This window comes from Oryza sativa, chromosome 1, assembly GCF_034140825.1.
Source record: "Oryza sativa Japonica Group chromosome 1, ASM3414082v1".
In the NCBI taxonomy this organism is placed as follows: domain Eukaryota; kingdom Viridiplantae; phylum Streptophyta; class Magnoliopsida; order Poales; family Poaceae; genus Oryza; species Oryza sativa.
The window spans coordinates 3291329-3304021 of record NC_089035.1 but is presented as its reverse complement, the minus strand read 5'-3'; the positions used below and the strand labels follow the sequence as shown (position 1 = coordinate 3304021).

The 12693-nt window shown below is 45.4% G+C and overlaps 4 protein-coding genes across 4 annotated transcripts; 3 read left to right on the top strand and 1 right to left on the bottom strand.

Annotated features, from left to right (window-relative positions):
- The first annotated feature begins 144 nt into the window (after positions 1 to 144).
- LOC107280797 (uncharacterized) lies at positions 145 to 733 on the top strand. The gene is made up of 2 exons (XM_066305507.1): positions 145 to 263; positions 328 to 733. Exons 1-2 carry the CDS (start codon positions 145 to 147, stop codon positions 731 to 733), a joined length of 525 nt encoding a protein of 174 aa, XP_066161604.1.
- Positions 734 to 3815: 3082 nt separating this feature from the next.
- On the top strand, positions 3816 to 4591 carry LOC107277403 (non-classical arabinogalactan protein 30). The gene is made up of 2 exons (XM_015781115.1): positions 3816 to 4205; positions 4571 to 4591. Exons 1-2 carry the CDS (start codon positions 3816 to 3818, stop codon positions 4589 to 4591), a joined length of 411 nt encoding a protein of 136 aa, XP_015636601.1.
- Positions 4592 to 6468: 1877 nt separating this feature from the next.
- LOC136353989 (uncharacterized) lies at positions 6469 to 7036 on the top strand. Its single transcript, XM_066305473.1, has 2 exons — positions 6469 to 6584; positions 6673 to 7036. The coding sequence occupies exons 1-2, from the start codon at positions 6469 to 6471 to the stop codon at positions 7034 to 7036; spliced, it is 480 nt and encodes a 159-aa protein (XP_066161570.1).
- Positions 7037 to 8968: 1932 nt separating this feature from the next.
- Positions 8969 to 12386, bottom strand: LOC4324411 (receptor-like protein 7). Its single transcript, XM_015769361.3, has one exon. It carries the CDS (start codon positions 12162 to 12164, stop codon positions 9174 to 9176), a length of 2991 nt encoding a protein of 996 aa, XP_015624847.1. The 5' UTR covers positions 12165 to 12386; the 3' UTR covers positions 8969 to 9173.
- Positions 12387 to 12693: the final 307 nt, after the last annotated feature.

The window sequence follows — 12693 nt, the reverse complement described above, 5'->3', positions numbered from 1 at the left end:
AATCAAGCTTAATTTCCATCTACATGTCCGCATGTTTAGTCCATGGCATGCAGTATATAACCCACACGTCTCTACGTTTCGACACAGCCAAAGCTTCAAAACAAAACATCTCATCAGTCGAGCACAGCGAGCTAGCTCAGAGCAATGGCTGCCTTCCATCCTCTCGCGATCCTCATGTTCGTGTCCCTCCTGGCCGCCGGCGCCACTGCAAACTATGGCTACACCACACCATCACCATCACCGCCACCGCCGCCGCAGCAGCAGTAAACCCCGCCGGCCCACAGCGACAAGCTGCTGGTGAAGGTGGAGGGTATGGTGTACTGCCAGAGCTGCGCGCAAAGGAACACACAGCCTCGAAGGCGTGAAGCCGCTGCCTAAGGCGGAAGTGTCCGTCATTTGCCACGACGCCAACAATCGCGTCATGGTGAGGTGCCGTCGGGCCGTCGCCAACGATAATGGCTACTTCCTCGTGGAGCTCGATGAGACCAAAGTCTCCGACTTCTACATGGGCGATCCGCGCAAGGCGTGCTATGTGCGGCTTCGGTTGTTGCCGGACTTCGAATGCAATAACCCCACAAACATCAACTACTCTAGCATTGAGGGTGCGCCGCTCCGTGACGGTGCGCCGCTCCGTGACGAGGGCAAGCGGTGGGCCGACCATGGCTACTATAACTTCATGTACGCCACCGGCCCGCTTGCTTTGCGGCCAGCGATCTGCCCTCCTAAGCACTAGGCTCACTATGAATGTGTCTGCATTTATGACACTTACACTTGCACACTTGCGCGTTTCATCAATTTAGGAGGCATGGAGTTCTAATTGGACGGTGGATACGTGATTCTTTTGTGTTATGTTTTAATTGTTGTTGCTCTTGTGTGATTGTGTTGTAATTTTTTATGATTTTATTAGTTTGCTGCAAATCAAACTTGATGTAATTTTTTATTAAGAAAACTTGATGTGATTTTCAGTTAATCATTTGTACCCTCTTTCGAAAAAATACAAGGTGTGCATACATATTAATTCAACCCTAGTAATAACTCACGAACCATAAATCTAATATAAATTAAATTTTATGTGATAAAAATAATACTGTTGAACTGATATTTGAATGTAATTTTCTATAATTATGGCTTTGTTGTTACAAGCATCGTAATATATAGGACAAATTAAAATCACTAAATATTTTGGAAAACCATGCTAAATTTAACTATACCTTAAATTTTGAATTTTGAGTACGTAGGTAATTTGCTTAGTTAGATTATCTCGCCTCACAGCGTTTCCTCGTCTCCTTCTCGCTTCCTTGTCTCCTCGCCTTGCCGCCGCCCGAGCAGGCCGCCGGCGTGCCGAGCGGCAGTGAGGAAGGCGACAGCGGGGCCTTTCGGCGGAGACCACGACGCGGCTGAGGGCTGTACCGAGTCTGGGGTTCCGGCCCCCAAAATCTGGTGGCGTGGAAGGTGACGGGGCCGTGGGCGGCGGTGGCCGGCCGGGCCGAGCGCGGCTGCGGAGGTGGTCCGGAGGTACGGAGGCGCGCGAGTTGGCGAGCGGCGTTGGCCGAACCGCACCTTGCGCGCAGCAGTGGAGGGGTCGGGAGGCAGTGCGGCGGCGGGTCGGCAAGACGTCGGCGACACGATTCTTTGGGCGACGGTGGATGCTGTGGAGAACGGCGACGTAAGCGTTGATGTCCGGTCCTCGGCAAGGAGAAGGCGGTTCCGGCGAAGGTGGTTTCGTAGCTAGCGGGCGACCCTAGGGGCAGCGGCGGTGTGCGAGTCCAAGCAATGACCTCCTCGGTTGCGGCAGCTGCAGCCCTAGAGGCAGTGGCGGCGTAATCACCGATGCAGATGGTTCAGGTGAAGGTGGATCCAATCGGCGATGGCAGCCCTTGGGGCGGCGGAGGCCTTGGAGTCCGGGCGGAAGATGATGTCCTCTCTGACCACGGCAAAGGACGTTGGCAGAGGTGGTAGTGGGCTGGGAATCGGAGAGGCGGAGAAGGATTCCGACGTTGGCAGCGGCCCTATGGGCGGCAGAGGCTTAGGAATCCGGTGAAGCAGATCCTTTCAGCCCGTGTCTAGTTGGCTAGTTCTGACTAGACGACGATGGATGAAGGTGGACTACTCGGTGGTGCGTGGCATCGGTTCACTTGAAGCAGATGAAGAAGGCACCAGTGGAGATTCGCAGCGACAACGTACTAGGGGCGGTTGTGACTAAACGACTTCCACTCATCGATTTTGACTATTTCAGGAGAGAATGTCGGGATGCAGGGATGTGTCGAGGTTGTAGGTTTTTTGTTTTTTGGTTGTGTGTTCTCCTCTTTATTGAGATTTGAGTTTAAGTGCTCTTATATCATTTTAGCTGTCTATATCCATCGTGGATATAGAGGCCGGATTAATGAAAATCCATTATCTAAAAAATAGATACCAGAGGTTACGTATTTCAAAAATTGGCGAATGAGTCGGACCCTTGTTGGGCCAAAAGTTTGAGGCCCATACAAAATCTGTAATTTCAATGTGGAAAAAGTACAGTGGAGATCCCTCGTCTTATCACCGAATTACAAAATCGTCCCTTGACCGAAAACCAGATAGAACACATCCTCCAACTTCCAAAACAAGTGCAAACGAAATTTCTTGGTGGTATTGTTTCCAATTTTAGCTGGCATAGCGCCTATGTAACTCCTTTCTACAAAACAATGAGAAAAATACACTCGTTTTCTTTCCGTTAGTTTCAGGCGCTAAGAAAAAAGACGTCATGGTACTTTAATACTACATGAAACGTACTACATAAATAAGTGTAATTGCAAGTTATAACTACATAAACACGAATCTTGATGCAAAATCCTATGAACAACATATCGAAAAATAGAAGCCCAAAAATCTATCACATGTAAAATAGCAAAACCTATCTGTATGGAGAATAATGTAGCTACTGATATAAATAATCACCATAAAAAATGATTTTTCTGGATGAGCTCCTCAATATATTGCAGACGGACCATAAGTATCCGTGTCTACAAAAATCGACTAACATTTTCGCAGACGACCCTATTAAGTAGCTGCACAGGAAAATAAGATTATTTTTCCATATGGACCTCTTAAGGGGCTGCACGGGAAAATATATTTTCGCAGACGGCCATCTTAAAGGTCCGCCCGGAAGTTCGAGTTACCTTCTCTTTTCCCTCCTAGCACTTAATTTTTTTTCTAAGTCATCCTTATCATCTCTCCTCTCTCTCACCTCCTCTTCTCCACATACTACTCTCTCACTTTCTCTCAAACTCCTGCACGCAAAAATAGCTATTTTCGTAGATCTTTTAGTGCGAGCGGGCTACCCTACTGCACACGAAAATCTCTTTTGGGCCGTGTGCAAAAATCACTTTCGTAGTAGGGGTAGCCCTATCGGCAAAAAAATCATCTGCCCAACATGGTATTGCAGTGCCGTTAGGTACAGACACGGGCAGCACGTTCTGGCAAATCTGCATATATATCTTCATCCTGAATATACTTTATAGTCTACAAATTCTTAACTAATCACCAAGCGGATCATGAGCATGTGATTTCTTCTCTTAAAAGTGCCATGCAGATCAATCGTTACATGCTATCATTTCTTTCGCCGGGCTAATCATTATATATTGTCAGAATCGAATAACAAAAAATAAAATGTGATCTTAATCCAAAATCAAGTTTAATTTCCATCTACATGTCCTCACATTTAGTCCATGGCATGCAGTATATAACCCACACGCCTCTCTACGTTTCGACACAGCCAAAGCTTCAAAACAAAACATCTCATCAGTCGAGTACGGAGCACAGCAAGCTAGCTCAGAGCAATGGCTGACTTCCTTCCTCTCGCGATCCTCGTGTTCGTGTCCCTCATGGCCACCGGCGCCACGGCAAACTATGGCTACACCACACCATCACCATCGCCGCCACCACCGCCGCGGCAGCAGTACACCCCGCCGGCCCACAGCGACAAGCTGCTGGTGAAGGTGGAGGGTATGGTGTACTGCCAGAGCTGCGCGCAAAGGAACACACACAGCCTCGAAGGCGCGAAATCGCTGCCTAAGGCGGAGGTGTCCGTCATCTGCCACGACGCCAAGAATCGCGCCATCGTGAGGTGTCGTCGGGCCGTCGCCGACGATAACGGCTACTTCCGTGCGGAGCTCGATGAAACCAATGTCTCCGACTTCTACATGGGTGATCCACGCAAGGCGTGCTATGTGCGGCTTCGGGCCTCACCAGACTCCGAATGCAACAACCCCACAAACATCAACTACTCTAGCATCGAGGGAGCACCGCTACGTGACGAGGGCAAGCAGTGGGCCGACCATGACTACTATAATATTATAATATTATGTACGCTGCCGGCCCGCTCGCTTTTCGGCCGGCAATCTGCCCTCCTAAGCACTAGGCACCCTATAAATGTGTCTGCATTTGTGACACTTACACTTGCACGCTTGCGCGTTTCATCAATTCGGGAGGCAAGGAATTATAATTGGACGGTGGATACGTGGTTCTTTTGTGTTTCTGTTTTAATTGTTGTTGCTGGTGTGATAATTTTTTAAATTTTTTATGATTTTATTAGTTTGCTGCAAATCAAATTTGATGTAATTTTCGATTAAATAAACTTGTTGTGGTTTTCAATCAATCATTTGTACCCTCTTTCCAAAAAAAAAATACAAGGTGTGCATACATATTAATTCAATCCTAGTAATATCTGACGAACCATAAATCTAATATAAATTAAATTTTGTTAGAAAAGATGCCAGTGCGTTGCTACGAGTAAACTAAAATTATAGCAAATATAAAATATTAGATGATTAATTAGGTTTTAGTTTTTCATATTACGAGCCCATAAAAAATATATTGCTTACAAATAAAAAGGTTCTAAAAAAGGAAAAAAAAAACCCATTGGACCCTATCGGCCTGCTATTGCGCGTCCGGCCCATGAAGAGCGCGTGGCCCAACAGTGTTGTGGCCCGAGATGGAGGCCGGCCCGACACAGGATCGATCTAAGCCACTCGTTTTGATGGATGACTCGGATCGATTCTAAATCCATCAAAACCGTTGCTGCCTATAACCCTAACCCTAATCACACTTTCCCCTCCCACCCCCCACCACGAGCTCCACCTCCCCCTCCCTCCCGGCGGCGCCTCTCCCCCTCCCCTCCACTCTCATGACTGGCGATGCCGCTCCTCCTCTGTTGCCTTCTCTCCGCTGCTCCCCCTCCCCCACCATCGTCGCATGCCCCTCTCTCCATGGTCTGAGCTCAACGGGGGCGTTGGATCTGGTGCCCTCGGTCCTCCGCTCACCACGGAGATCCCATCCGCCGGTGGCTCATTCTCGTACCTCCATGTTGAGCTCAGCGACATCGCGGTGTTCCTCGCCACCGGGAACATACCACTAGAGGCCGTTGTCGGGGCGGTGCGCGCTGTGGCATGGCTGCTGCTCGCGGCGTACCTGCAGTTCACGTTTGGGTGGCGCCGTGAGGAGTGGTTCCCCGCGCCGCTGCAGCTCTGGTGGTCGCGCCGCCGCTTGCGGGTTGAATGCCTCGCCGGAGAAGAGAGAAGAGAGAAAGGAGGGAGAGAGAGGGGAAGAGAGGAGAGGAAGAGGAAGATGAAGAGGGGCAATTCGGTCATGATGTTTAACAAAGTGGGCCCCTTCTAGCCTCGTCAGCACAAAAATACTAATTTAATGGATACGGTGTCTCGTGGTAAATAACCATATTTACATAGTGTCTTCTCCCAAAAGTCACTTTACGTGGTGTCCTATAGCTAAAACCACAAAGTCGCAATGTCCTGTAGCAAAATTTGCATATATTTTACATACTCCCTCCATCCCATAAAAAACCAATCTAGTACCGGATATGACACTTTCTAGTACTATGAATCTTATATATATATATATATATATATATATATATATATATATATATATATATATATATGTCCAGATTCATCATAATAGAATATGTAACATCCCGTCCTAAATTCGTTTTTTATGGGACGGTAGGAGTAGGAAATGACATGCCCTACTCCTTTTCAGAGTACTGACATAAATATTGTAGCTCTATCGGCAAAAATCATCTGCCAGGGTGGAGAACCTGGTATTTCAGTGCCGTTAAGGGCTGCACGTTCCGACAAACCTGCGTATCTTCCTCCTGAATACTACGAACTCTTAACTAATCACCAGGCAGATCATGAGCATGCGATTTCTTCTATTCAAATTGCCTTACAGATCAATGATTACATGCTAGCATTTCTTTCGCGGGCTAATCATTATATATTGTCAGAATCGAATAACAAAAAATAAAATGTGATCTTCATCCAAAATCAAGACAGTTAATTTCCATCTACATGTCCGCACGTTAGTACATGGCATGCAGTATATAACCCACACGCCTCTTCGTTTCGACATAGCCAAAGCTTCAAAACAAAACATCTCATCAGTCGAGCACGGAGCACAGCAAGCTAGCTCAGAGCAATGGCTGCCCTGCATCCTCTCGCGATCCTCGTGTTCGTGTCCCTCCTGGCCGCCGGCGCCACCGCAAATTATGGTTACACCACACCATCACCATCGCCGCCACCGCCGCCGCAGCAGTACACCCCTCCGGCCCACAGCGACAAGCTGTTGGTGAGGTTGGAGGGTATGGTGTACTGCCAGAGCTGCGTGCAAAGAAACACACAGCCTCGAAGACGCGAAGCCGCTGTCTAAGGCGGAGGTGTCTGTCATATGCCACGACGCCAAGAATCGCGCAATGGTGAGGTGCCATCAGGCCGTCGCCGACGATAATGGCTACTTCCGCGCGGAGCTCGATGAGACTAAAGTCTCCGACTTCTACATGGGTGATCCGCGTAAGGCGTGCTATGTGCGTCTTCATGCCTCGCCGGATTTCGAATGCAACAACCCCACAAACATCAACTACTCTAGCATTGAGGGTGCGCCACTCCGTGACGAGGGCAAGCGGTGGTCCGACCATGACTACTATAATGTCATGTATGCCACTGGCCCGCTCGCTTTCCGGCCGGTGATGTGCCCTCCTAAGCACTAGGCACCCGATAAATGTGCGTGCATTTGTGACACTTACACTTGCGAGCTTGCGCGTTTCATCAATTCGGGAGGCATGGAATTCTACTTGGACAGTGTATACGTGGTTCTTTTGTGTTTCTGTTTTAATTGCTGTTGCTCGTGTGATAGTTTTTCATATTTCTTATGATTTTATTAGTTTGCCGCAAATGAAACTTGATGTAATTTTCGATTAAGAAAACTTGTTGTGGTTTCTCAGTCAATCATTTGTACCATCTTTCCCAAAAAAAAAATACAATGTGTGCACACATATTAATTCAACCCTAGTAATATCTGACAAACCATAAATCTAATATAATTTAAATTTTGTTTGATAAAAGTAATACCGTTGAACTGATCATTTGAATGTAATTTTCTATAATTATGGATTTGTTGTTACAAGCATCGTAATATATACGAGAAATTAAAAACCACTAACTAGTTTAGAACACCATGATAAATTTAACCATGCATTAAATTTTAAATTTTGAATACGTACGTAACAATTTGCTTGTTCAGATAATAGAGGTTACTCCCTACGATTGATAATACTTGTCGTTTTGAATAAGGACACGGTATAAAAAAACAACTTTGATCATTATTTTCTATTATAATATGTAAAAAGGTGTTAACAAATATATGATCTTATTAAAATACTTTTTAAGACGAATCTATAATGTAGTCATCATATTTAAGAGACAAATATTTTAAAAATGATACATAATTAAAGATTCTAAAGTTTAACCTTACCATTGCCCAAACGACAGGTATTATTGGTCCGACGGAGTACGTATTTCAGAAATTAGCGAATGAGTCGGACCCTTGTTGGGCCAGATGTCTGAGGCCCATACAAAATCTGTAATTTCGATGTACACCATATGTCCATATGCGGCGCAGGCGCCCGCACGCCGTCGTGGAGGGGTTGCGCCGCCGCCGCCGCCACTTGCGAGCCCCTCCTCACGTCGTCCTCTCCTCCGCGTGCATCCCACTCGGAGGACTCGGCGAACTCCCAATCCCATCCCCACCGCAGGCTGTACACCGGAATCCCCAACCACCGCCACCGGAATGGGGGCACGGGCACCGGGTTGAGGCGTTGAGCACAAGGTGGCCGTCATGGGATTTGGGAGCCCAAGTGGGGTGGGTGACCAGCTGACAACCAATGCGGTCACAATGGGGATGTCCATGTCCCACTCCCAGGAGGTTTGCATCGGCGGGCTCTTGTCGTCCGCCAGGTGTTTGATGGAATGGTCCTTCCGTGTTCATCGGCTGAATTGCACAGGTTTGTGTGTGAAATCCAGTATTTCTCGAATATTATGAACCGATTTTGGAATTACTACGATTCTACGGAATTACGTATGCAGCTTATTGCTGCTGCTGCTGCTGCTGCTGTGGTATTAGCCTATTAGGAATCTAGCAGTTCAATGTGCGACCTGATATATGACACCGTTTTAATTTTAGGTATAGATGTAGAGGTGATACTTAATAAACAGTCGGGTAAATTTAACATTGCTTTCTTGTTTCCATTTATTTTAAGCCTTGCTTGTGCATTGTTCTTGGATGACCTCATTTAGTTAGTTCATATATATATTTCTTACTACCTAATTTGGTGCATATACAAGATTCAGGTTAGTATTAGTGTGACTACTACTAGTAACATTATCAGTATAACGCTGATTACAATTGTATTGCAAGTGATCTTTTCACAGAAAGTTTTATTCCAACACATAATTAAGTGATCTTCAGTTCTTCACACAGAAATTTTGTGTTCCAGTATGGTTGTTTGGTACTTAAGTAAGTTCTGTGTAAGTATACATTTCAAACACAAAATCACGGCATATAGCTCACTGATCTATGCTACAAGTTAAACTGACCCTAATAATGCCACATTTGTGGTCATGCATTTCTATTCCTTTCTTGGTTCAGACATAACAATTTTCTGTTGGCTTGTATAAAATTTTCAATACTAATCTTATAGGATGCATGATGATGGAAAAAAATGTTGTACGTGCACATAGTACTATAAATCATACAGGCTAACTATAATGACAGCTAAATTTACAAGGGGAAGCAGACTGGCAAACTCCTGAACATATAAATATAAAAATGGGTGGATTTGATGAAGATTATTTGCCAATGCAAGGTTTCCTCACTACAATTGCAATAGCAAACCCAACACCAAAACCCAATCCAACAAAGAGAAATAGTATAATGTCTGCAGATTTCTCTTCGGAAAGGTGTGGCATCACATTTGATGTTGATTTGTTGCTGCATTCTTTCGACAATGGAGGCCCACACAAACCAGCATTTCGTATAAATGAACTATTGGGGAGTGTCAAGAAATGAGGTGACTCCGGTATTCTTCCCTCCAGCATATTATCGGATAGGTTCAATGTTGATAGGAAGTCCAAGGATGCTAATTTTTGAGGGATCTCCCCAGAAAGCTTATTTGATGAGAGGTCCAAAGACTCAAGTTGATGCAGACTAGCAAGCTGGTTGGGAATTGGTCCTGTAAGAGCATTATGTGACATGTTGAGACCATTGAGCATGCTTAGTGTGGCAATAGTTTCAGGAATGCTGCCATGGAATCTATTATTTGAGACATCAATTAGTACAAAGGTCTTTAAGATCTTAGGAAACATCATGTCCAGTCCTTTATATGTAAATCTAGCAGTAAAAAGATATGTTATATGGTTAAATGTGCTGTACATATCTCCATCTTTCATGACCAATGTTTCGTTAATGGAGACTGACATCATGGATTTTAGTTTCCTAAACCATTCATAAGGCAATACTCCCGAGAAGTTGTTTGAAGCTAGATCAAGAATTCGGAGATACTGTAGTTCACATTCATCATCTTTAGCAAGAGTAGGCCCCAACGGCCCGTAGAACTTATTGGACTTCAGGACAAGGACTTGGAGTTTAGGAAGAAGATGCATCCAACATGGAAAAGAGCCTCCAATTTGATTGTTCGCAACATTAAGTACCACCAAGTTTTTGCAAGTTACTAATGATTTAGGTAGTGTCCCTTCAATCCAATTATAGCTGACATCCAATGCCTCAAATGCACAGTCTTCCTTCATATTATGTGGCAACTCTCCGCGAAGTTCATTTCCCCTCAAATTTAATATTTTTAGTGTTGATGAATTCTCCATCAGACAGGAAGGAATTGAGCCATTTAAGATATTGTAGGAAAGGTCAAGGATTTGGAGACTCTTAACAGTACAAAATGTTGATGGGACTTCTCCAGAGACATTGTTCATAGAGACCTTTAGAGATAGTGTACCAGCAAGATATGGAATTAGATCAAACGGCATAGAAGAAAACCGATTATTCGAGTAATCCAACTGAGAGTCTGTACTCTCTTTAGGTATAGGTATGGGTCCTTCAAACATATTATAACTGAGATTGATATATCTTGTGTACAGGGGGAGCAACGTGTCATGTCCAAGACTGGTAAATTTGTTATTTGATAGGTCCAAGAAGAACGATTCTTTCCAAGTTTCCCATGCCCATGGAGGTATTGCCCCATTCATTTGGTTATTTGAAAGGTCAAGGAAGATTATCTTATCTTGATGTCTTAATGCATTGGGAAACTTTGATATGTTGCAGGAAGCTAGGCTCAAGAATTTTACTTTGGGAGAGGACACTGCTGAATCATTGACTAACCCGTCCACCACAGATAATTTATTATTTGAAAGATCAAGGTGTGATAAGTATGGTAGTCTCCAGAATGAGGTAAGTTCCACTGTCCCCACGAAGTTGTTTAGTGGAAGATGCAAGCTATGCAGTTGTGTCAAGTTAAAGATTTGCAATGGTATGTTTCCAGTGAAGTTGCTCTTGAATAAAGACATTCTTCTGAGATTCTTGAGATTGCCTATGGAAGATGGTAAAGATCCAGACAAACCACAATGAGAAATTTGGAGATCTGTCAAAGATGTTAGATTTGTTATCCAAGCTGGCATTGATCCTACTAGGCCGAGCCCCGAAACCTCAAATAAGTTCAAGGATTTAAGCATTCCTAGAGAAGACGGCAGTTCTGTAGGGAAATTATTTGCACTCAGACTCAGCTCCTTCAGATCCGTGAGATTAGAAATAGAGCTTGGTATGTAACCTGAGAACTTGGTGCCACTGACATGCAATTTGATCAAACTGCTATTAGGTGGAAAATTGGGCAAATCACCATAAACTTCATAGTTGTAGCTAATATCAATAGCTGTCAGTTTTCTGTTCTGGAAGATCCTTTGTGGAAACAAACCCTCAAACTTATTTCTTGAAAGCTGAAGAACACTAAGGGATGACAAATCAGCGAAGAATTCAGGTATGGCACCAGACAGGTCATTTCCTTGCAAGTCAACAACAGAAAGGGATCGCAAACTAAACAGAGATTGGCAAATGGGACCAGAGATCTGGCATAATGGTAGGCTCAGAACCTGAATCTTAGGAGTGGAATTAGCCAGAGCATTGCACCACCCTTCGCCTCCGTTGGACATGTACACCAATCCAAGATAGAGCTCCCTCAGATTACCAAGATTTGCAATCAACTTCTCGAAGTTTACCCTCGAGAAGCCCCAGGGGGGTAACAAATTTGACATGATACTGACATCGTCATCTCCTTGATTGACGATGTAGATGCTAGATGACAGATCAAGAGAAACCAAGTTGGTGAGGCTTCCAATACCTGCTGGTATCTGGCCTGCGAAGCTGGGTGGGGAGATGTTGAGATGGGTGAGCTCAGTGAGCCTCTCGAATCCGGTGGCCGGGAGCTGTGACGCGTTGAAGTCGTTGCCGCCGAGGTTGAGATACCTCAGCGACGTGAGGCTGAAGACGGCGGCGTCAAGGCCGCCGCTCTGCAGGCGTCGGCCGCCTAGATCGAGGAAAGTGACGCGGCCGCCGTCGCAGCGGACGCCCGCCCAGCGGCAGCAGTCGGTGCCGGCGCGCCATGACCGGAACGCGGTGGCGGACGCGGTGGTCGCCGAGAACGATCGCTTCAGCTGGAGCAGCGCCGCCGCCTGGTCCGGCAAGCATGGAAGCGAGCTCGCGATCAAGGTTTGTAGTAGGAGGAGGAGTACAAGTAACAACGGCTCGTACTCTCGTTGGGCTACCCGAGGTGACATCTTGGCGGGTGGCAGCTGAATGAATGACTATATTGTATGATGCTTGAAACTGATTTTTTTTTATACATGTAGAGCTAGAGAGAGCCTGTTCAGTACTCCAAGCCTGACTTGTATGACTGAATTGTGATAGTGTGATGGTGACATACTATATCAAGTCAATGCAAATGCAAATAATCAAAGATGCCGTTGGCATCGTAGTCGTATCGTACGTGGGACGTACTTAACAGATTTTGATCGTGTCATTATGTGAACAGGTGTACATGCGTGTAGACCTTTGTCATGATCAGACAAATCACAAACTGTAGCACTTATGGACGAAAACAGATTAATCCGAGAGCATATCCGCTCCTTGCAGATGGCTGTAGTGCCGCACACGTGACACGTCGCGTATCCGTAGATTCGTCAATTCACCTCGGACACTAATCGTGCTACGTTTGGAAATACTGTTATTTGAGAAGGAATAGTCTACTTTTATCTCCCTTAATCGCAAAATGGATGTGCCCTCACAATCTTTTAAAAGAACTTTTTT